Source organism: Lutra lutra, chromosome 11, assembly GCF_902655055.1.
Source record: "Lutra lutra chromosome 11, mLutLut1.2, whole genome shotgun sequence".
Lineage (NCBI taxonomy): Eukaryota > Metazoa > Chordata > Mammalia > Carnivora > Mustelidae > Lutra > Lutra lutra.
The window spans coordinates 81,367,627-81,391,623 of record NC_062288.1 but is presented as its reverse complement, the minus strand read 5'-3'; the positions used below and the strand labels follow the sequence as shown (position 1 = coordinate 81,391,623).

General features: G+C 37.7%; 1 protein-coding gene across 1 annotated transcript; it reads right to left on the bottom strand.

Annotated features, from left to right (window-relative positions):
• Positions 1-15,002: 15,002 nt before the first annotated feature.
• On the bottom strand, positions 15,003-23,571 carry LOC125081000 (hyaluronidase-4-like). Its single transcript, XM_047695313.1, is given in 5 exon segments — positions 15,003-15,109; positions 15,111-15,494; positions 18,037-18,126; positions 21,759-22,710; positions 23,413-23,571. Coding segments are annotated over 4 exon segments (1,458 nt in total). The 5' UTR covers positions 22,680-22,710; positions 23,413-23,571; the 3' UTR covers positions 15,003-15,046.
• Between the last annotated feature and the right edge of the window lie 426 nt (positions 23,572-23,997).

The window sequence follows — 23,997 nt, the reverse complement described above, 5'->3', positions numbered from 1 at the left end:
ACACACAGTACACACACACACACATATATAATATCAGTTTTTAAGAACTATGGAGGTAGATATTTTCTTCATCCATGAATTGAATAAATACATGTATTTCTCCGCAACACAAACATGGATAAGATTACTTCACTTAGTAACATGAAATATGTTATACTGAAGGTATAAATTAAGATTTGAAGAGAACAGTATTTTCAAGGGAATATAATTTTGTGAATACAATAAGAGTCATGGCCCTTAAAAGTATTCCTTATCTTTGATTCTTTTATTATGTTCTGCCTCAGGATAAGAAAAATGGATTTATCTGCATATGTGTTCAATAATAGGGGAGAAAAGAGCTTTTATTTAAAGTTAAAATTCAGTTCATGTTCGAGAAGGTTATATATGTATACAAAAACAAAAATCTAACCTATCAGAACCCTTCCTGCTTTGGATTTTATTCAAAACGTTGCTTTCCACTGATCATTGTTTCCCCTTTGGTCAGCCCCCACATTACTGCTTCAGAAATCCTCACCCATTCATTACAAAGTTATCAAGTGATTCTTTCCTCCTTATCCTGGAACATTATTATTCCCCTTATTTTGGTGAATGGAAGGTACACATTCCATGGCAGATGGCAGGCAGAACACCTAATAAAATGTGAGGATTATATAACCAATACAGGCAAAATAAATAAGGGAAATTCAGTGCCTATTTCTTCTGTTTGCTGATGTCTCAGCTCTCTGCTTCCCACTCAGGCAGGACAGGGTGCTGATGTAAGCTCTGTCACTCACCTAATTAAACGTGGCTGGCTGAGAGAAGATCCCTTCCTTCTCTTGGCATGTCCTAGAAACTTTTCTGGTCCCCAACCCGCACTATGCAGTCGTTGGCTGTCTGTTTCTCCCACCCTCTTTCCCTCACCAGGGAACCTCCCCACACCTGCCCTTCCAAACGTGCCCTTGGCTTCAGAACTCTTCTGGACCCTTTTTGCTCATCCCACCCCTGCCACCCAAATCCCTATGGCCTAGAGCTTTCCCCATCTCTTGACTGGTTGTTACAGCATAGCAGTCTGTGCGGTTACCCACACTTAACCACAAGTCACCAGGAGAAACACCTCCCTTTTCTTTCTTCCTCCCCCCCCCCCTTATAGTCTACCCAGGAAGGTTTGCTCCATTGAGCAAATCTTTAATTGATGGAATTTTAGAAAGAGTCGGCAAGATATTTGGGGTGGGGATAAGCGAGGAGTTTAACGTGGACTCCTCCCCTAGATTTTATCCCCCGGTTTTTTCTTTGTAGGAGTAGGATTTGTTCGGGGAACATATGTGAGGAACTAATTCCCTTCCTTTAACAGGGAAACTTCTGTGAAGGCATTTTGAAGGCCCCTGAATGGATGATTCCCAGCAAAACCACAGCTCCCTAAAAACCTGAAGGTCAAGAGAGGTAGCTTTCTCCTCAGACCCTTCCCCTGGTAGAAAGAGGAGCCACAGTGTGGAACTTGGCTTAGCCCACTAGAGGGGAAGGTGACAAAAGAACCCCCAAAAGTTGGGGCCTATCTTACATCCACAGGCCTCAGCCCTCACCCCATCCTGACATGAAGGATTGTGAAGAAGGGGGGGGTCCCCTGAAGGGAGACAGGCCTGCCACATGCACATACAAGAGTCTGCAGAGAATAGAAATGTCTCTATCTTCTGCTTACTCCTATTTCTCCTCTCACTCCTTTCCCACAAAAGTATAGCTGCTTGTGATACACTTAAGGGGGAAAAAAAGCAACATCCAGATTTCAGAAGCTGGAGGCACTTAAAGTTATGGCCGTGTTATTCTCCTATTAGACAAACAATTTCACAGAATACCAACGTCAACCAAGTTTAATCTCAGACTGTGATAAAATGAGACAAAGCAAGGCCACTTTTTCATTTTGTGCAAACACAAATATAAACAAGGTCAGTGTGCCACTCGTAAAATACCAAATATCCCTCTCTCTTGCTGAATGAGTGACTGCTATTCTTTACCCAATTATAGATATGCACCTCCTTTCTGAGAACATCCAATATGGAGCAAACTTCCATGTTCTTAGGCCCTCTGTCAGATGACCCAACTAAAACCAAAGTTCTATCACAGGCTCTTACTGATACCCCTGATACCGTCGTACTGTCCCAGTTCCTCGTGCTGGACATTTTCCCCTGCTGTAATGTATAATAAACCCAGCCCATTTAACTGGAGGTGTGTTCCTGGTGATCTTAGGGGCGTTGACACTGTGTGAAGGCAGTACTTAGTGCTGAGGAAATATTTATTGAGCACCTTCTGTATACAAGGCCCAACCTAAGTACTAACAAATAATAGTGAACAAAGTAAGCAAAAGCCCCTGCCCTCACGAGGCTTAAATCTTTGCAGGGAAGGAGACAACAAGATGAGTACATAAAATATATAGTACATCGGAAGGTGGTAATGGCAAAGAAAAAAATAATGCAGGGATCACTTTAGATGGGAAGGCCTCACTGATCTGAAAGAGAAAAGGAGTAAGCCTGAAAGATGTCTGGGAAAGCATCCTGGGATGGAATGGGAAGAATGCAGGTGCAAAGGCCCTGAGGCAGGAGAATGCCTACCATGTTTGAAGAACTTCAAAGAAACAGAAGAGACAGAGAGGTAAAAGAAAGGGTCTCGTAGGGCCTTGCTGGGACTCTGGCTTTCACTCTAAGTGAGATGGGAAAGAATTAAAAAGTTTTGAGAGAAGAATGACCTGGTCTGAATTGGGTTTCCTGGATTCCTCTGGCTACTGTGTTTAGGCAAGCCCAAAAAGGAAAGGGCACAAGAGAGAAGCAGCAGGAAGCCTGTCAGGAGGCTCTTGCAATAATCCAGGACAGAGATGAGAGTTCTGCAACCCAGATATTCATAATTTCACAATATTTTTAACACACAAGAGAAAAATAGTAATATTATAGATCTATAAATTAATCCTGCTAGTTTTGTTTTAATTTTGATTGCAACTCTAAATTCTAAATAGAGGGAAGACTCTGGGAAGGCTTTTAAAAACATACACACCCATCTCTCTCTTTTTTTTAAAGATTTATTTATTTATTTATTTGACAGACAGAAATCACAAGTAGGCAGAGAGGCAGGCAGAGAGAGAGGAAGGGAAGCAGGCTCCCTGCTGAGCAGAGAGCCCGATGTGGGGCTCGATCCCAGGACCCTGAGACCGGGGCCCGTGCTGAAGGCAGAGGCTTTAACCCACTGAGTCACCCAGGCACCCCACACACCTATCTCTTAATGTATTGGTGGAAGGAATTAATTTTCCAAATCTACAATTCTTCTGTTTCTTTTTTTCATGATATTGAGATTTTGCTATCAAAATGTTTAAGATGCCAAGTGTCTACCCCAAAATCCATAAGATTTGAAAAGATATCCTGAAGGTCATGAACCCTAAGTGGAGATCCCAACAAAGCCCATTTTGAGGGACATTTTAAAAGGCTATGTTTTATCTCCAAACCATTAAGGAAAGTGTTGACCAAAGCGATATTTTGTTACCAACGATAAAAATATATGCATAAATATTTATCAGAATGGAAGCTACAGCAGGGTCACTGAGTTCAAAGCCATACTCTCAGCTCTGAAGAACTAATTGCTAACCTGCTTTCTCATAAAAGCTCATTAAAGCAAACGCCAATAATAGGCTTCCGTTTTTTCCTCTGAAGGATGTTACTGCCTTAGTCTGATTGTCAATCAGAGTCTTATCCTGATGGTTTGTAAGTTCTTCTCTCATGAAATACCAATATTGTGAAACCTGTGTGTTCTAGCAGAAGAAAAAATATACTTTAATGGATAGAAGTTTCTCAATTAAGTTTTTCCCATACATTTTTATTAAAAACTGGGTGACCATTGGCTTATAATATAATCCACTAGATGATAATATCCCTTTAAGTCCCCAAATTCATCATTAGGTATTGAGTTTTATTATAACTCTATTTCATGCCATTGTCAAAGAAAACTGATGTCCCTCCTTCTGAACAAATTTTAAAACTACTGGATTATCTTGATTGCTTAAAACTGCTTCCCTTCCCATCTTACTAAAAAATGAGCTTCAGTTTTGTTAAGTATATAAAACTGACTATGTCTGTGTCGCTCGTGCTAATGGAAAATTCACTCTTCAGTGGGAAAGGCCAGGTTTTTTATGAAACAAGAACAATTTCCGTTTTAAGGAATGTGATCTGAAAGAGAATATAATTGTCCTTATGCAAGAGTATATACTTAGTCTTTGTCAAAAAGTATGACTTTCCTTTAGGACTTGAAATTTCTTGCAGCCAAGATCAACAGCTTTCTTGGAAAAGCACCCAATGTCTTAGGGACCACATTTTGAATAAAATGTTCCCTCTGTCAACCTGTTTTTAACTAAGCTCCTTAAAATAACATTAGGTTGATTTGAATCTTCAGGTTTCTAAATTAAAGTTGTTGAACTGTAAAGCAATCGAGTGGTTTGTGAAATGTTACTTAGGTACTTTCAATGGCCACAGTCAAGATAATAACTGAAAACACCCCCTTCCTCCAAGAGATGAGCCAAGCCGTTGGCTGGAAGAGCTGGGATATGAGGCAGGGTGAACAGACGGAAACTAGGATCGGGGAGTGAGGCCGAACCTCAGGCCTGAGGGCTGCAACCATATTTAATTTTTTTTTTTTTAATTTGACAGACAGAGATCACAAGTAGGCAGAGAGGCAGGCAGAGAGAGAGAGGAGGAAGCAGACTCCCCGCAGAGCAGAAAGCCCGATGCGGGGCTCGATCCTGGGACCCTGGGATCATGACCTGAGCCGAAGGCAGAGACTTTAACCTACTGAGCCACCCAGGCGCCCCCCGCAACTGTATTTAAACAGGAGACTTGGATCTGGATTCTCCGGATACTAGGTGGGACTGTCAGGATGCAAGACGGGAGCGGAAGGGCAGGCACGTGAGAGGCCAACAGTTGTAGCCAGATCACAATGTTTTAATAGAGTGTAATGGCTTAATTTCATTTTCTGCCTGAGTCCTGACGGGAATACCTTGGGGGAAGCTGGGGTTGACCTAGTTTTCCAGCTGGCACCCATCTCTCTGTACAGCAGATATATTCTAGCAACGCAAACTTCTGAGCGAGGTGACATGTACAGGCACAGACGCCAGATTGTTTGTAATGAGGAGAGAGTAAAGGGCGCATTCCCGACAGAGATGGAAAACTGGACACTTCTATCCAAATTACAAATGCATACAGCTTTTCACGTAGAAATTCTGCTTCTGCAGCATTGCCTGTAAGTATTAAGTTTGGAGACAAATAGCCATTATCAAAGAAGTGGTTCAGCTGTGGACTTCCACACAATGGGGGTCTATGCAATGACAGCAGGGGGTGAGGCTGCCTCCACACACTGATGTGGACATTCACCAGACACCATAAGTATTCGTTAAGGTATATGTATATGTTTTATCACACGTATTCATATGCATATTTAACATTTTTAAAAGCAAAATATGTATAGGAAGCTGCCATTATTTTTTGGAGAAGGAGATATATTTATATCTGTGTTTATATTTATGTGCGCATTATATGTATGTAATTTGGTGAGGAATATAAATAAATAAATATAAGTATAAACAAACTAAGGAATATGTCCAGAGTCCAGAGGGACACTCAAGAATTGATGATGTTGCTTTCCTCCAGAAAGGAAAGCTGGTGGCTGAGGGAAAGAAGTGGGTGAAATTTCTTTGAGTGGCAACTTCTGTTGGAATTTTGTCCTATGTTGACATAGCAGTTATCCAAAATGATTATTTGAATTAGAAAACGAATGGAGGGGCACCTGGGTGGCTCAGTGGGTTAAGCCTCTGCCTTCAGCTCAGGTCATGATCCCAAGGTCCTGGGATCGAGCCCCATATCGGGCTCTCTGCTCAGCAGGGAGCCTGCTTCCCCCCCTTCTCCCCCCAGCCTGCCTCTCTGCCTACTTGTGATCTCTCTCTGTCAAATAAGTAAATAAAATCTTTAGAAAATGAATCGAGTTCTCTCGAAACAAAAAAAGAAGATCCAATTTGATCTGACCATTAGGAATCAGGCATGGCTTCCTGAAAAGGTAATGTCTGAGTTGGATGTTATTACAAACATCATTTTTTAAATAAAGTTAGTTGAGAAAATGCTATGCTTTTCCAAAATCTGGTGAGAAAAGCCCTCTTCAAGAAATAAGAACCCCCTCCTTTTTTTTTTTTTTTTTTTGGTAGCTGACATAAATACCAGCAGCCAGAGCTTTAAGTTACCACTCTATTCTGACATGTGGTAGTATTAAGAGCTAATTATAGGTTGGTTCATTATCTGTGGTAAAGAAGAACTAATAGTGGCTAATGGTTTTGTAGATGTTCAGTAGAAACACAGAAGATAGGCTTGAAGAAATTGATTAGTATTATTACGTACCATAAAATGTGGTGCATGATATGAGTGTGTTATTTATTACAAGTGGAAAGATATGCCGTAGAGCAATAGGCCTTCTCTGGTTGCAAACAATGTAAAACTCTAGTTAGAACAATAAAAGTTCTTGGAGGGATCAAATACGAAAAAGATGCTTGGTTCTTCTTATTTCCTTGACTATATATTAGTTTTGGTGATTTATCCAACCTAATTTTAAATAACTCAGGTAGCTGCATTTTACCTTTTCAAATTGATCATTGTTCCTTGAATTTTCTTAAGCATTTCAGTTCCATTGTATGTTATCCAGTTATCTTTCTGACAAAGCTGAAATTCTGATGTTTTTAATTCTTCAAATGTTCATGGCATTATTTTTACTTTTTATTCTTCTCTCACTTTCCTCTAATAAATCCTTTCTCAACTTTTACTGCTCTTTTAAAAATTCTGTCCAACTATCCTTCTGTGTTATTTTACAAGACAAAATAAGGAAATTTCAACATAAGAGAAGGCAGTATAAAGCCAAGGTTAAAATCTTCAACTCCATGGCCAGTTACCATTTAACACACTAGAAGAAGTTTCGTGGTCTCACCCATTCAGTTTTTATTTTTATTGTTTCAAGTGGCCTTTCCTGTGTGTCACAATGCTGTCTCTTTGGGAGTGATGATGATAAATAATGATAGCATTTTATAAATCCAAACACAGTATAGAAGTCTATTCTCTGCCTATGAGCTGAAGTCTTGGCTGTTGAAAATTAAAATTTAGTTCTGATCTTTAAAATGTATGAATATGGGATGGAAACTTGCCCACCAGCTCTTCCCTCCCACCTCTCTGCAGCTCTGTTGTCCTCTTGCTGACACTTTTCACACAGGACAGATTTTCTACCCAAGATGTCCATCTTTCTGAATTGGACTGCTCTCTGAACATCTCACCACTATGGTCTGATCTCCTGGTGCTCAACTGAATCACACCTGAGTTTACAATGCCCTTTGGCTTTGCAACTAATGTTTCCTACCTGAAATCTTGCTATCAACCATTGCTAAACTTGATGATAAACTGCCAAATTCATCAAAATTAAGTTATCTGAAAAGATTATGGCACATGAAGAAAGTAAGAGCTGGTGAAATTGTTTGCGTGTATTTTTCTTCAGTCTTTAGGTGTGGCTCTTGTATAATGAGCTACAGGGCTATCTCATACCTCCTTCTAAGGCACTAGGCTTTCACTCCAGGTACACCTGCTGAATGAATGATGCGCTCTTGATTGCAACTAACTGTGCCAGTTAGGCTCATTTCCATCAGGTTTGAATAACAAATAGTATATATTATTGTGCAACCAAGTGGATTATGCTTTCTTTTTTTTGTTTTAAGGTTTTATTTATTTATTTGATAGAGCACAAGCAGGGGGAGTGGCAGGCATAGGGAGAGGGAGAAGCAGGCCCCCAGTGAGCAGGGAGCTATTGCAGGGCTCTATCCCAGGACCCTGAGATCATGACCTGAGCCAAAGGCGGAGGCTTAACCGACTGAGCCACCCAGGCACCCTTATGCTTTGTTTCTTAATAAAATAATAATAAACTGTGGAAACACCACATATATAACTAATCAATAATTTGCATGCATTTGAAACAGATCATTAAAGAAAGCGTTCTCTACTTTGGTTGCCCATTCACAAGAAATGAGAACTGTGTTACATTTGGATATTAGTAAAGAAAGTTGAGTTTCTGCATTAATGATCATCAACAATAAATATGGCATAAATACTTCTTTATACGAAGACTTTTTAATTTCTTAAAAATAAGTTTATTTATTCACAGCCATTAATTGCATGCAGTGTAATTATACAAACCATGTAACTTGAAAATATTAGGAAATAGTCTTTAATTTCCAAATATAACCTTGAGAGGGTCCCCTATCACAATGAGGAAATTCAGAAATGTTCCAATGGCAGGTTCTGAGTTGGACTAAAGATGCAGCAGGGTTGTTCTGGAATGCGTGTGACAGAGACAGAGCAGTCCCAGCCTAGAATGATAGCCAGTTCTTAAGCCATCCAATAGAATATGTCTAAAAAATAGTGCTCCTTGAAGAATAGTATTTTTCAAATATACTTGATAAGAGGGAACATGGAATTCATTCATTTGGACCTATTATGAACACTGGACCTGTGCTCAGGTGAAAGGCTTCATTCTGTCAAAAAGACAACTGGAGACTGCTCCTGTTAGAAATTCACAGCATCTACACTTCGGTTTTACACAGAAAAAGTCAAGGAATGTGCTAAACTAAGGAGACTAACATTTCAACAAACAAGTAATTATAGATGATGATGTACGTATAAATAGAACTTCACTGAACTTGATAAAGCTTTTTTGGACAAAGAATCAGGTTCACAAAGAAGTCTATTGCTAAGAAAATATGGTGTGCATTTTAATTCTCAAAAAAATCATGAAGAATATGAACCCTGAGTCTCTACACATGAATTTTTTATAACTTAGTTTCTAATTTTTCTTAACTTTCTCTCTTTCACACCATTTCAACTCTTTGCTTGTGACTCCACTTATATATTAAGAATCTGTGAATACCTCAGCAACTTATCTTCCTTCCAGGATCGAACTGGGTCCTAACTTATAGACAAGGCTGACATAAATCATATGACTAAACTTTCTTAGCTGTTACTACATCAGTATTTATCACTAAGATAAGTATCCCAATTAGCTATGGTTCTAGATTAAAGTTAGTTATTCAGGAATTGGCAAAGGGGTTTAGAGACACCAAGTTTTATTGCCTACACTACCTTACTCTACTCATAATTTTTCAGATCTTTCACCTTAACTTTGATATATGTAACCACTGAAGTAGACTTTTTTCTCCATCATTTGGAAATTTTCTGTCTCCAGATTAAATGGTTTTAGATTTATCTTTCTTATATTATTGTCGTACTTGCTCTTTCTTTTCTGGAAAATCTAAATCTATCTACCTATGTATATATCTTCTTCCCAATTACTGAGAGATTTTCTTATTTGGAGTGACTGTTGATTGTCATCTCTAAGTATTCAGTCCCATTTTTAGTGTTTGGAAAGAAAACTCAAAATCTATTTATATGGCAAAAAAATCCATTTTCTGAACCCTTTTAAATGTCCTATATTTCCCAAAAACTGAATTTCCTTTTCTGAATAACAGTCTTCTAATACTGCCCATCATTGTAGATATGATAACAATGGAACATATCTTTAAAACTATCCTTCACTAAAAATTAAGCAAGAATAAAATATTTATCCAATAAAGAAATGCAATTACATTCTAAAGATAACTATTTAGGTGTATAAAGTTAGCTTGAAGAATTCCTCACAGCTATGTTACAAAAAATATCAAAGTTGTGGTGCTCTCTCTCCCTTGGCTTGTTTACAGTTAGTTTTCTAATCTACTCCGGGAAGTAACATTCTGATGTTATTATAAGTATAAGGTTATGATAACCAACGTACTGCAAAAAGCTACTTTTCAAAGAAACTGTGCTTGTAGAGGAGAAATGGAACAAACCTCAAAGGAGAATCAGTTTCAAATATCAATTTACAAAAAATAAAAAACTAACTGAAACTTAACTTATCACTACCAGTGACAAATATATTTTGTAGAGTGTTCGGTTCATAAAAGCAAGCTCACATTTTGAAAGGTAAACTATTTGCAAAGTAAATAAAGTTAGTCCAGAAAAGAAATTGGGGTATTCCAAGAAATAAAACAAATTACTTTTTCTTTTAACTCCCCTAAGAAAACATATTTCTAAAAAACAGTCCTTACATTTTTTCCAACAGAACAAAAAGTATGTTTTACCTTTGCTTTTGTTTGCTCCTGGCCCTTTAGTCACCTGATGCCAAACAGAGGTTGAGTGGCAAAGGATGCCCTGTGGTGGTTCAGAGAAACATGTCATTACAGGGGTGACTCAGTCCTCCAAGTTAAACTGGAGGCTTGCATTAAATCTCTTTATAACCAAACTCAGACTCTTTTAAAAGCATATTGGTAGAAGTGACCATTGCTTTCTGAAAATACCCAACTTAAATTCACTGACTTAAGAAAGAAAACTTTGATTGAGACTTTAGTTGGAAAATAGAGAGGTAAAGAAAACTATATTTAAAAGATTTCCAGATTAAAGAAAAAAAGAGAGGTCAAATGCTATGTGTACAACAATATATATTATTTGAAAAATAGATTCTAATGGCTGTCTTTGATGATAATGGAATAACTAACTCTTAGCAAGGCATTAGCTATCATCCTGAGTAAATACAACATTCATTTACTGGAATCAATGGTTCAAGATGATGCACTAAGCACATGTATTTACTGCATTGTTTTCGGCGTATGCCCTTAGAAAAAATATGATACAAACCTGAAAATAAGACGTGGTGACATAACTTAAGAACTGAAACCAGGGGCACCTGGGTGGCTCAGGTCATGATCCCAGGGTCCTGGGATAGAGCCCCGTATCGGGCTCTCTGCTCAGCGGGGAGCCTGTTTCTTTTCCTCTCTCTCTGCCTGCCTCTCTGCCTACTTCTGATCTCTGTCTGTCAAATAAATAAATAAAAATCTATATATAAAAAAAAAGAATTGAAACCAGATGAAATTGAATCAGAAATTTAAATTAAAAAAAAAAAAACAAAGTAGAAAGTTACTGCAGAGGTATGAGCTATTCCTTCCTTTGGAGAGAGAAACCCTAGTGCAGAGACAAGGTACCCGAAAGATCAAGTGTGTTGAGGACTAATTATCAGAGCAATCAATTAAATATTTCTGCCAGTATAGCAGAACCAGTCAGACCATTTAACTCCCCAGAGTATATAAAATGAGAAGTAGCAAAGACGTTTGACCCCAGGACATTTTTTTAAGTTCATTATTTACTTATTTATTTTAGTGATCTTTACACCCAACGTGAGGCTTGAACTCACAACCCTGAGATCAAGAGTCACATGTTCTTCCAACTAAGCCAGTCAGGTGCCCCATGACCCCAGTACATTTAAATACAAAGATCTTCCTAGGTAGAGTTCAGAGTTTGGCTACTGGAACTATAAAAGAGGAACTGGTCTCCCTAGTGGTCATGGGGGGATAAAAAAGTAAAGCCTTCTCAGCCCATGAGGAATTATACTTCTTCTATGGTAAGTTTCTCCTTACTTTGATAATTGTGAGGGTTCCTACTAGACTTGCCTGTTTTCTGTTCACATGCTCCACATGGAATCTGACTTGCCAACCTGCCCCAGCCCCTTTCACCGTCTACATACAGTCCATCCTCCTGTTCCACATAAGAATCCTGTTGAGTAAATATGCCCAAAGAAATGTGGGGAGGGGAAATCCCTAGGACAGTTTTTCCAGTCACGTAGGTCCTTCATGAATGTAAAGAGATGGCCGAGGATCACCAAACATTTGATACACATGGACAGTATGAAAGAGGAGAAATCAATAACATGAACAGCTGATCTTAGAGAAAGTGGGACAGAATAAACTGTCTAACAGCAGCAAAGACTTAGAATCACGGAAAGGAAAGCAACGTACAGAACTGGAACTAAGACCCATTTAATAGTAATTTCGTAAGTGGATAGAGAAAATGGAAGAAAGGAAACCATTGAAAAATAATAAAAGAAAATTGTCCTGAGCTAAAGACAAGAGTCTAAATTAAAAGGGAATGCTACAAGGCTTTGTAAAGACTATCTCTAATTTAAAATAAAGATGACAGGAATTTAGTGAGGAACAGAAAGTATGATTATGACATTCTGTTTCTGAGATGAAGACAAACATTCCATCTGATTGTGATGTGAAATAGTTAAGAGACTGGAAAAAAACAAGGATCTGATAAAAAAGTTTGTGTCCAAATAAAAGGTATTTTAATTTTTGAACAATGGGTGATAAGAAACAACAGTGCCTTGAAGAGACAGTGCCATTGTTCAGGCAAGTCAGGAGAGAAATGGGTGCTTTTGGGGTTTCTAACAAGGAGACCTATCATCTTGGAAAGTCTGTTTCATTTTTAAAGTGATCTCTACTATTTAAAAGCTATTTTTTGGGGTGCCTGGGTGGCTCAGTGGGTTAAGCCTCTGCCTTCGGCTCAGGGTCCTTGGATGGAGCCCTGCATTGGGCTCTCCGCTCAGCGGGGAGCCTGCTTCCCCCTCTCTCTCTCTGTCTGCCTCTCTGCCTACTTGTGATCTCTCCCTCTCTGTGTCAAATAAATAAATAAAAATTTTTTTAAAAAGCTATTTTTCTTACAGATGTATCCTTTATTAATGTCTCCTGAAGAATTATTGCATAGGAATAGAGTATAAATTTTGATTTTTTTAAAAAAGATTTTATTTATTTGACAGAGACAGCGAGAGAGGGAACACAAGCGGGGGGAGTGGGAGAGGGAGAAGCAGGCTTCCCACCGAGCAGGGAGCCTGATGTGGGGCTCGATCCCAGTAGCAAGATTTTTTTTACAAGAGAAATAGAAGGGTGCATTTTTTGTCTTTGGATTGGACATAATTGATGACTTCCCATTTTTAAGAGATAGTTTACTAAGTATTAGAGTCTGGAAACCCAAAATTATGCAAGTCAAAATAAATTTACAACAAAATTAAATGTTTTTCATAATCTATTTTTAAGGAGATTTTTTAAAAAAACAAAGTTTGGAAGAATCAGTTATTGAAATGTGGTAGTTCCTTGGGTTTTAGTTTCTTTTGCTTGCTATTAAATTTAAGTGACATAAAATTTAACATTTTTTACTTAGAAAAAAATGATTATCTGTGAATTGTAGAATTGGGGATATTTCCTATTTTCTTCTATGTATCTTCTATATGTATTCTCTTTTTCTTTCATCTACCTTAATTCTTATTATTCTTGATTATTTTGGATGCACTGTTAAGTTTAAACAGTAGAGAGCAGTGATGTGTATCCTATACTTGTATTCATTGATAAGTGGGTAAAATTGCCTATACCTTTCATTCTCTCCATATCTTACTTTCTTCATCTTCAAAATGGTGATAATACTTATTAATATGTGCCTTTTCCTGCTTTAGTGGAGTTCATTACATATCAAAACCTTGATAGAATAAAGTTGAAAACATCCCTGTAAGGATAAGAGCCATTCCTTTTCACTACTTATGGCTTAGTGCCAACTTTGATAGTTGTAAAAACAGTTCTTGTTTGGGCAAAAGAATTGAATGATTGTAATTTCAGCCTTGGTGCAACAGAATACGAACAAAATAGGGGAATTTGGAAAAGAGCCCTCAATTTGAATTATTCTATTCCACTGCCTCCTTAACTTTTACTACTTTTGAAAATGAATGAATGAATGGACAAATGAAAAAATGAAGTCCAAATCTGAGTGTGATCTATGTATCCACACTCTATATGTGGGCCAAGATGAAGTACATAAGAAAGTGCAATATTTGGAAAGTGTCAGACAGTATCCTCCTTAAGCTGAGGGAAATAGTATTTAGGATACTATTAATCTGTTTTGAGATTAATCTCTCTTTATGAAAGACATTGACCTGAATTATAACTAGGTTAGCCCAAGTGACCAAATGAATTTTTCAAATGACTTAACATGCATCGAGAATTGAAAGAAAATGAGTTGCTTAGATACAGTATACTTTAATAAGCCAGCAAATATCAAAGAATTTTTTATATAAATTCCATTTTAAAGGGTTCTAATAGGACTCACCATCTGATGAGTATGATTGCCAAATCAATTTCTAAGAGCCCTAGAGTTGCTCCTGATAAAAACTGAACCCGACAGAATTTAGAATTGATTCCTCTTGCCTTATGACTTGGTATCCTGGGATCACTTGAATTATTTAGGAATTCCCAGTCCCTGGAACACAAATAGCTAGAACATAATGCTTGCCTTTTTTAGCTCCCATGTTATTGTGTGCTCCATATTCCATATGACTTAACTACAAATTTCCCGATTTGTTATAAATGATTGGAGTCTCAAGAACATTGTAGCAATATCGATCCAATCCTAGTAGATGCTATTGTTTCTATCCAATTTAAGTGTGTATTTATTTTTTAAATGTAGATATTGTATCTTATTTGACGGGCTTTCCTCCAGAAATTTCTATTTAATTATTAAAAAAATAAATACCTTTGCTCAGACTAAGAGTCTGTTACAAAGTTAATGAATGACCTGGTTCTCCATGCCCTCTCCTCTCCCTCCTGCATGAGCCATACTGGCCTTCTTGATGTCCTGAAACACTTCACATCTGCTCCCACTTAAAGGTTTTTGCCTTTGCTCTTCCTTATTCCCCATTCCAAGAATGTGGGTGTAGCTGGGCTGTGCTTCCGCCTTCAGGTCATCACATTAGCGGGCTTATTTGTCTACCCTTATACAATCTCCTGTACTCCACCACACCCCCTGGTCCCTTCACCATCCTTTATTATTTTCCACAACATTTATCTTCATTTGATATATGTGTATTTATTTATGGCTTACTTATTATTGTTCAGTTTCTCACAAGAATTTAAGCTCCACAAGGGCAGGGACTTCTGGGTATTCATTTCCTCATCCCCAGCGCCCAGCACAAAGGAGGCGCCCCATACAATAATCGCTGTGGCAAGGACTGGAGCCAATGATCACTTTGGAAAAATGTTTTACTTTAAAGCCAATATCTATTTTAGAAGTAGCTTAAGTGAAAGGGGGGGGGGGAACCCAGCATTTTTTACTCTTCAGTATTTCAAAGAAAAATTGACCTTGAAAGAGGAGGTGAGAGAATTCCACAGAATTGTAGATTAAGGTCATGCTGAGAAAAACTGATAAATTAAAGTTAGTCATAAGAGCCTTACTATTCCCTCTCAAGAGATCTGAAGAGTGTTGCTGACAAGATTCTCCGTGCCAGCCATGATAGCAGTGACACACAAATCCATTCTTCATGGCCTTTATTGTCTTCAGTTTACTGCTTGGAGAAATGATGAATCTGAAACTCTTACTTAGGATGGATTTCTTAGTGCTGCTTCCAGGCATGTGCAGATAGGAGGAGGATTCGGGGATTTTTCGGATACATCTTCCATTATTGTGACACAGACTTTGACTGCAGAATTTAGCTGCCGATGTCACGTTAACAGCATAATGGCCCAATGACCCTTGGATAGACTTTTGCACAGATAAGCAGGTCTCCTGTAGGAAAAGTAGAGATCTGTTTAGTTCCCTTTTCAAAATATGATTCTATTATTATACAGGTGGTATTAATACCTGAAGATTTGCATTTGGTAAAGCTGAGGAGGAAGATCTATGTTTTTAAATAGGAATTCATATAAAGAGATATTTTTAGTAGCATCTTAAAAAGATCAGCATTAATATGGTATGGTTATTTTATAAATTTAACTTTCATTGTGAAACATCCTCAACATCCATACTAAATATACACTAATATTACAGGTCAGATAATTTCCTGCCTTGATCCATATAGGAGGAACTGGGGAAAATCCTAGGAGATTCATTAATAACATACAATGAATTCTCCATTAGCACTTCAGTGATTTTGATCAATATTAACACTGGTCCATAATTAAACTCCAATTAAATTCAAGAGGTGGGGTATTTTCTCAGTGAGAAGAGGCATCAATACTGTGAATCCGTCTAGTAAGGACAGAGAGGGTTCCAATGGAAAGTTACAAGACAGAGTAAACTCCTAATGACAGGCAGTTTAACAAGGTGTCACTTCGGATGGTAACAAGGGCTGAAAATCTCACGTGTCATGTTTTGGTCCAGCGACATCCGTCTAAGCTAGCCTCATGCTATATTTAGGAACAGATGCTATTTTTCGTCAGGACCAGACTTCTTATCTGAGGGGAGGTTTTAGAACCGATGGAATAAAATAAAAACAAGCAAACCATTGAACAAGAAAGAGAGAGATTGGGGGAAGACTATAATCAAAGAGAGCATAGAACCCAGGTAAGTACAATCAAGTTCAACTTGGGCATCTTCCGTTCTGCCCTCTTTCTTGACATACGTTCTTCGCTTAGCTCCCAGGACATCACCCCCTCCTGGGTTTTTTCTACTTCACTGGATGTTCCTTCATAGTGTCCTTTGCTAGGTTCTGCTCATCTTTCCTACCCCTGAACACTGGAGAACTTCAGGCTTAATTCTTAGACCTCTTCTCTTCTCCAGCTGTAGTTTCTGGATACACTCACCCCATCTCCTTGCTCTAAATAGAACTCCCGAATGTGTACTTCCCAGACTTTGCCTGGGTGACATCTCCACCTACAAGTCTCACAAGCATTTCCAACCTAACACACTCCAGTGCGATCTCCTTATCCTCTTGCCAGCCTACAGCTCTGGCAGCCTTCCCCACCTGAGCATTTGACAGTTTCCTCTTACCAAGGCCTCAGGAGCAAAGCCTTGGGGGTATGCTTGAGTTGCAGGCTGTGTGGGAGTGTCTCTAATCAAATCTCAGTGACCCCTCATGCAAAAAAAGAGCCAGTTCCTATGTGGCGGTTGTGTGGGAAGAACTTCAAAAGACAAAAATAATTATAAATGTCCAAATAAATAAAAATTAACATTGCCCACTTTGTCTCCTCCCAACCCAGTTTCCCACACCGTTCCTTAAAGCAAATGAACAAAGAAATTGACCCACATTCCTCTTCCCCATACCTAAGACTTAAGCAGGGGCTATGGGGACAAAGGGCAGGAAATATTTACCCGAATAATCGCCAACGCGTACCTTGCACTTCCCGCATCCCAGGCACTGTTTTAAGCGCTTTACACATGTTATGATGCAGTTCGCATAAGAGCCCAGTGAGAAGATACTATTATTTCCCACATTTTACAGATAGAGGAATTGTAGAGTCAATGAGCTGCTCAAGGTCACACGGCTAGTAGGTGACAAAAAGCACGCAGCGGACCCCAGACAATCCAACTTCCGGCCTCCTGCTCTTAACAGCTCTTCCGTGCGGGTTCTCATTCGTGCCACACTGAATGAGAAAGAGATGGCCCTTTTTATGTGTTATGAGACTGGATGTTTTAATACCTGAAAATGAGACTATCTGTTCATACCTGCAAGTGAAGAAAAGCTGCGGTTCAGAATTTTCACTTAGGCAGTGTGACCGGCGACCAATAGAACATGTTCAAATTCAGTTGTGAAAAATAATAGTTATTTTGTGGGGGCACTACTACGATCAAGAGCAGATTGTTAATAAAACTTTATATACATATATTTTTTTCCTCCCACGAGCATTTCTATCTTTGTTGATCAGGCAATCAAGAGCCATTTTTAGAAAACCCATCCCCCTTAATGTGGATGAAATAATATTTGTTTTTAAAATTTACTATTCTTTTTCTTTGTCACATATACATTCTATCATTGCATCTACTGAAATCCCAGCAGAATAGGTTTTTTTCTGTACCTTTTACTTTTTCTTTTTCTTTTTTTTTTTTTTAGATGGAGAAACTAAGACTCAGAGAGGCTAATTAGCCTAAGATTACACTTCTAGAACATGAAAATTGAATTCTCCCTTAGGGCTGTCTGATTGGAAAACCTGTGCTCTTTCCAGGCTACACTAGCCACAGAGTAGGTGCTCAAACAATGTTAGTCCCTGTACTCTTTGAACTTCATTAAAGTAATGGGAGCAGATAACCATTTGTCCCTGATATGGAAAAGTAAAACCAAAAGCAGTATCGGGAATATATTCAAGATGCCGACAGAAAAATCACTGCTTACCTTCGAATCAGAGTATTCGTATCCTCCCCACAATATTATGCCTGCTGCCCCCAACGCGGCACTCTCGCCAATTGTATGTACTAAATCTTCCTAGAAAAGAGAAGTATCACAAGTAGTTTCTGCCAAACTCAATTTAGTCATTGACATGTCAGTGATAAGACTCAACCCATCAATTGTGGTAAAAAAAAAAAAAACCACACTGATAATGTTGTCTGTGTTTCTTAAAAAAAATACTGTAGAGCAGAATTAGGAAAGGTAATTCTGCCTTGGATGCTTAGCTTTTGTTTGATAAATATTTATGATGTTCCAGGCAATATTCTAGACACTAAGAATATAAAAATGAAATAGATTCCAGTTCCTGTCCTCAAGGGAGCTCTTTAGTGTGATGGTTGAGACAAACATATAAACAAGTAATTATAATTTGCTGGAACTCTTAACTTTGATGTTATACTACCTGTAACCACTGAACAATAATAATAATAATAATAATAAAAAGAACAAAGCTTGCTGTGATTAAAAAAAAACAAGTGATTATAGTATAACAGATTTAGTTCCATATTGTCCCACTAGACATATAGATCAGAGGTACTGCTTAATTCTACATGGAAGAGTCTGGGAAATCTTCCTTTGGAAAGCTTCAGGAGGTGAGATTTTAGATGTGTCTTTGGAAATGAGTGCAAATTCATAAGACCGATTAGAGAAGGCACAATTTTGTGTATAGTAGGAAGAATAAGGGCAGAGGTTCCTATGTAGAAGAAAATCAGTCCACCCAGAGAACTGCCAGGAGCTCTTGTGGTAAAACACAGGGGACTGGGGAAGAAGTGACGGCATCTGAATCTTTGTATATAGGGAGGATCCAAATGCAAAGAATCTTTTATGCTATTTTAAATTATTCGGACTAAAGTACAAAAAGAGTTTTAGTACTGGAAAACCCCAAATTTGCAACTTGGATAGATGTTTTTGGCTGTCACATAAAACATGTATTGGAGGAGGAGGTCAAGATGGTAGGGAGGGACACCAGTTAGGAGGTGATGCACGCTGCCGAATGAGAAATGATGAGGGTCTCAACGAAGGCAGTGTCAGTCCTTGTAAAACAGAAGAAGAGTGATTTGGAAACAAAGATGGATATCTCTTGGATAATGGAAAGAGCGGGGAGGATACAAGTGACACAAGCTGGGCAACTAAGTAGATTATAATTTACCAAGACAAGAAACTGTGAAGGTTATGTTCACGATTATAGAGCAAGAACAAAGATGCAGGGCATAAGGGGATGGAACAGAGATGGAACAGAGAAAAGATGATAGATGAAGGAATCTGCATTCTTTCCTTCCTTCCAAGGTGTGGAGAACCAGAGATCCAGTGCAAAAACACAGTGTTCAAATACTAGGATGAGGAAATGGCTGTGCCACAGCACAGTGTCCCTGCTTATGGGAAGCTTCCAATAACACTAGTGCTTCTGTTCCACAATTTGTATAGGTAATATAACAAGAAAGGAAATCTTTCTTCTATTTTACTAGCCAGTATCATAATCCTTAAATGTAAATCAAGTCTTTCACTTAAATTGAGAAACTTCTGAAAGAAAATATCAAACAGAGTTGGTATTTTAAATTATTTCTTTGTAAAGTTATGGTATTTAGACAATAGGTAAAAAAGATTCATATCATTTGTTGATTGATGAAGGCCAATAGGATGTATTAAAATGCTTCACTATAATAATCAGATTAATTCTATAGTTTTTGGTAAGTAGAGTATGTGGTTTATTGATTTCTGAAGTAGAGCTCAGAAATTACTTAGCCCATAATTTATGTCATAAGTCTAATAGCACAAAAAATAGGAAAGTTATGAATAAGACTTTCTTTTTTTGTTTTTTTAAAGATTTTATTTATTTATTTGACAGAGAGAGATCACAAGTAGAGAGAGAGGCAGGTGGAGAGAGAGGAGGGAGCAGGCTCCCTGCTGAGCAGAGAGCCCGATGCGGGACTCGATCCCAGGACCCTGAGATCATGACCTGAGCCGAAGGCAGCGGCTTAACCCACTGAGCCACCCAGGCGCCCCATGAATAAGACTTTCATTAAAATGTGACTCATCTCATTCTCTTGTTTTCTTTCAAGACAAACTATCTAGCTATATGGACTATTAATAGTTTCTACCATTATAATTATTAATAGTAATAATTATAATGGTAGAAACTAACAATATTATTAATATTAATTATTATTATTAATTAATATTAATTAATTAAATATTAATATTGATTATTATTAATGTTACTGTTATTATTATTAATACAACACATTATAGGCACTCAGTAAATAACTGTGGACTGAATAAATATAACCTAGTCTTTTTCCCAAAAGGATCTGAGAAAGTGACATGATTTGAGAGATCTGTTGAGGAATGACTTATGAGAAGACTTTGGTAGGTACAACTGATGTATTCAAATACCTGGAGACCTGACTTCTGAAAGAAGGATTTGATTTATTCTAGGTTGCACCAGAAGGTTGAATTAAAATTAATGGTATGAAGTTATCCAGGGGCAGAGTAGACTCAACATACTCAAGAACTTTCTGGGAATTAACACTGTCCACAAGTGTCAGTGTTTCTCCTGGACTAGGGAGAGAGCCACGGAAAAGTGCTGAAGCAGAGCCAGATAAGTAAGAATCCATGTTTGGGTGAGAAGTGGATTAGACACCTCTGAGATCCTCCAGCTTTTTGTCAAGATGTTATGATTCTTTTCCTCCTAAACTTATTGAATGAACATCCCATTAATGAGTAATCCTTAATGATACAATGTCAAGTCTACTCAACAGCATTTGTGTCAGTAGTTGTTTATTCTGAAAATTTTGAGGAAGAATTGACAATGCTTTTAAACGTCCTCATCTCAAACATAAGCAGTCTAATAAAGTGAGCGGTGTTGTCTTTCCAATGGCCCTGTGTCTGTGTTGGGTAGTGGAGTACAGCACGGTGGGCTCACAGGTATGGATGAGGATTTAAGGGTTTTCTTATCTAGCTATCCATCCAACCATTGAAGCCCTCTAATAATGTCCTATCTAAATGACAATCTAGCTAAATCTTGAATACTTCCACATGTCAGCAAACTCATTATCTTCCAATCAAGCTCCTTCCCACCTCTTTGTGCCTCCTACTTTGTGTTAAGTCAAAGGACAGTATCTATTTACATAAACTGTTTTTAAAGTCTTGACACTAGCCACTAGATCACATTGTAGACTCTTCAATATAAAATCAATGGAATTTATGGTATTTTTCAATGAACTTAGTAAAAACATAATGATGCAATATAACAAAAACTGTAACTGCTTAACAATTTACCCAAGCTTTGTTCTGTATGTTTTAGATTTGCAAAATTGCTATTACTCTTCCCTATTTAAAAGCGGACTCTGAAATTTCTCCAGGGTTAAAAATTAATCTGTTGCATCATTTAACTCAAGCTTGATCTGTTGCATCATTTAACTCAAGGGGTTTCAGGAAACCCCTAAAAATGCTAAGCTGATAAGAATCATCATCTTAAAACCAAGTAAACATCTAATTGTCAGTGATAATGTTTCAGAATTGACTTAACATTTGAAAAAATATGTACCTTTAATAATAAAATAGTATTCTATTATTAAGGGAAAATAATTATACTAAAACATTTTTTTCACAGATTTTGTATAGTCATTGTACTAAATTTCCATTTTTAGATGAGTGTACTTTTTCCTTACCTGTGATAAATCTTCAATACTATGCAAATAAAATGGTCTGGAAAAAATAAAAACTGGCAAAATGTAGTCATGTCTAGCCATTTCAGCAATCCTCATGGCTTCCCTAACTCGATAATGAACAAATTTCAAAGCATTTAAACTTGACTTCAATATTTTATCCAGATATATTGAAGTATAAAGTGCTGTGCTTTTTTCCCATAGCCACTGGAGTTGGTCATTGCGGAAAATTTCATCATTGGGGCATTTACCTGTGTACATCTGTGGGTTTATTTTATAATCATAATTGTAGCAGTCTGGGTAGAGATAAAAGCCCCATAAACACTTTGGTCTCATTTCTAAAGCCAGTGTGAGAGTAGTGTGCATAACACTCCTTCCGGCATTTTCAAATTCCTGTTGGGCAACTGTATTCACTTTCATTTCTGACCAGTCAGGATGGTGGTTTCTGGTGAAGGCTAAGGAGTAGTTTTTATATATTAGTCTATGACCCCAATTTCTATCCCATTGGGGTTTCCAGCTTTCCCAGTCAATGACAACAAGACCTTCTGATCTCCACCAAGAGACAACACGTGCAATGTCATCAGCTGTCTTCTTGAGGTGTTTAGAAAGATTCATATTCTGTGGTATCCCTCCATTAAAGGGTTTTCCATCTTGAGAGAAATAAGGATAATACCCTAATTCATTTGGGTAAAATATGGCAATTGTTGATCCCCTCTGAGTCTCTAAGGGATTTGATATAATATTAAATAACTGAAGATTCAAATCCACATTGAAGAAATGTTGACACTGCATTGTTGGGGCAGCCCAGAAGATGTTGAAAGGTCGATTCTTGATCACTGGAGGCAGTGCTGGTTTGAGGACTGAATGAGTGAACTTGATCAAGGGCAGTAGCACTCCTAACCATGCCACCCCTGGGTTACACATGGCTTATGATTTCCACCGTCACTGCAGTCTCCTTAAAAATAAGAAGAGGGGCAAAAAATTAGACATGATGAAGTCAAATGTCCTTTTTGTTTCATACTGCACAGAGAATAGCAAATGAAGTAAACTCAGTGCTGTTCAAGCAGTTCTTTAAATAGTAGACCATTTGGGGGGGGATGTTTAGATTTATGAGGTTTATTGATATCCAAGCTAATTTATAATTTCATTTGAACAAAGAAAGAAAAATGAGGCTTTCAAAAAAAAAAAAAACCCACTGGAAATGTGAAAACAAAATCCCATGAATAAGAACTAAACTTTTCACACAAATTCTCATCTATGCCAAGCCTACCTGCAAGATGTTTTGGTTTTAATTTCCAATTATTCTGACTGCATTGATCTAAACCGTGCTGTACAGACAAAACTTTGGTTTTAAGGGAAACTAGGGAAAAAAGAATACGAATGGATTGCCATATCTCCTTCTTGATGATTGGGAAAGTGACCAAGAACATGGCCTGTTGAAAATTAACAAATAATGGCATGTTAACAACTATTAACCGAAATTTTAAAAAAATAACAAGTAATACCAGCAGTAAGCAATACTTTGCTCGCTATTTCAAATGCGCTGTCCTCAAAGATTTGCTTGTCCACTTGTTTATCTGTTTTGTTTATTTGTAAAGGACAGCAATCACTCTTGGAATTAGCACAGGTTAAAATAGGAAACAGACATGGCATTTACCTGCTGTTGATTATGGATTTGGTCCTGTCTTCTCTCACGTACATAAATAAGCCTAAAAACCTGCTAGTTTTTTAACTTCATGGTTTTCTCATCAAGAAATTAGACTGTATTTTCACCACTTAAATCCCAAATGAAACTTGGCTCTTTAAATCCTTTCTAAATCGTCAGTTGACCAAAAACTGCCAAAGAATCTTCCAGAATACCAGGACTGCCTAACAAATGATGCTTTCCAGTTAGTGAATCTCACTTGGAAAGCAGTCGAGTTGAAGTTATTATATATCAAAAGTATTTTGTCATGTACATATTTTTTTATATAAAGGAATCAGAGATTTTTCTCTCATGTAACTAAGCTCAGGATCTTTTTGTGTAGTTCTTGCTGCACATTAAATGCAAGAAATGATACCAAGCAAAATCATTTGTTAATTCTGGCAAAATAGCACCCTAAGTTTGTAGAGACCTCGGCATTCTCTTGGTCCCCAGTATGCATTTTACAATTACCTTGTATTACAGAAAGAAAATTATGTGTCACTAAACCGTATGGATTTTTAAATAGAATTAATTCTTTCCCCATAATGCTTACTGAGA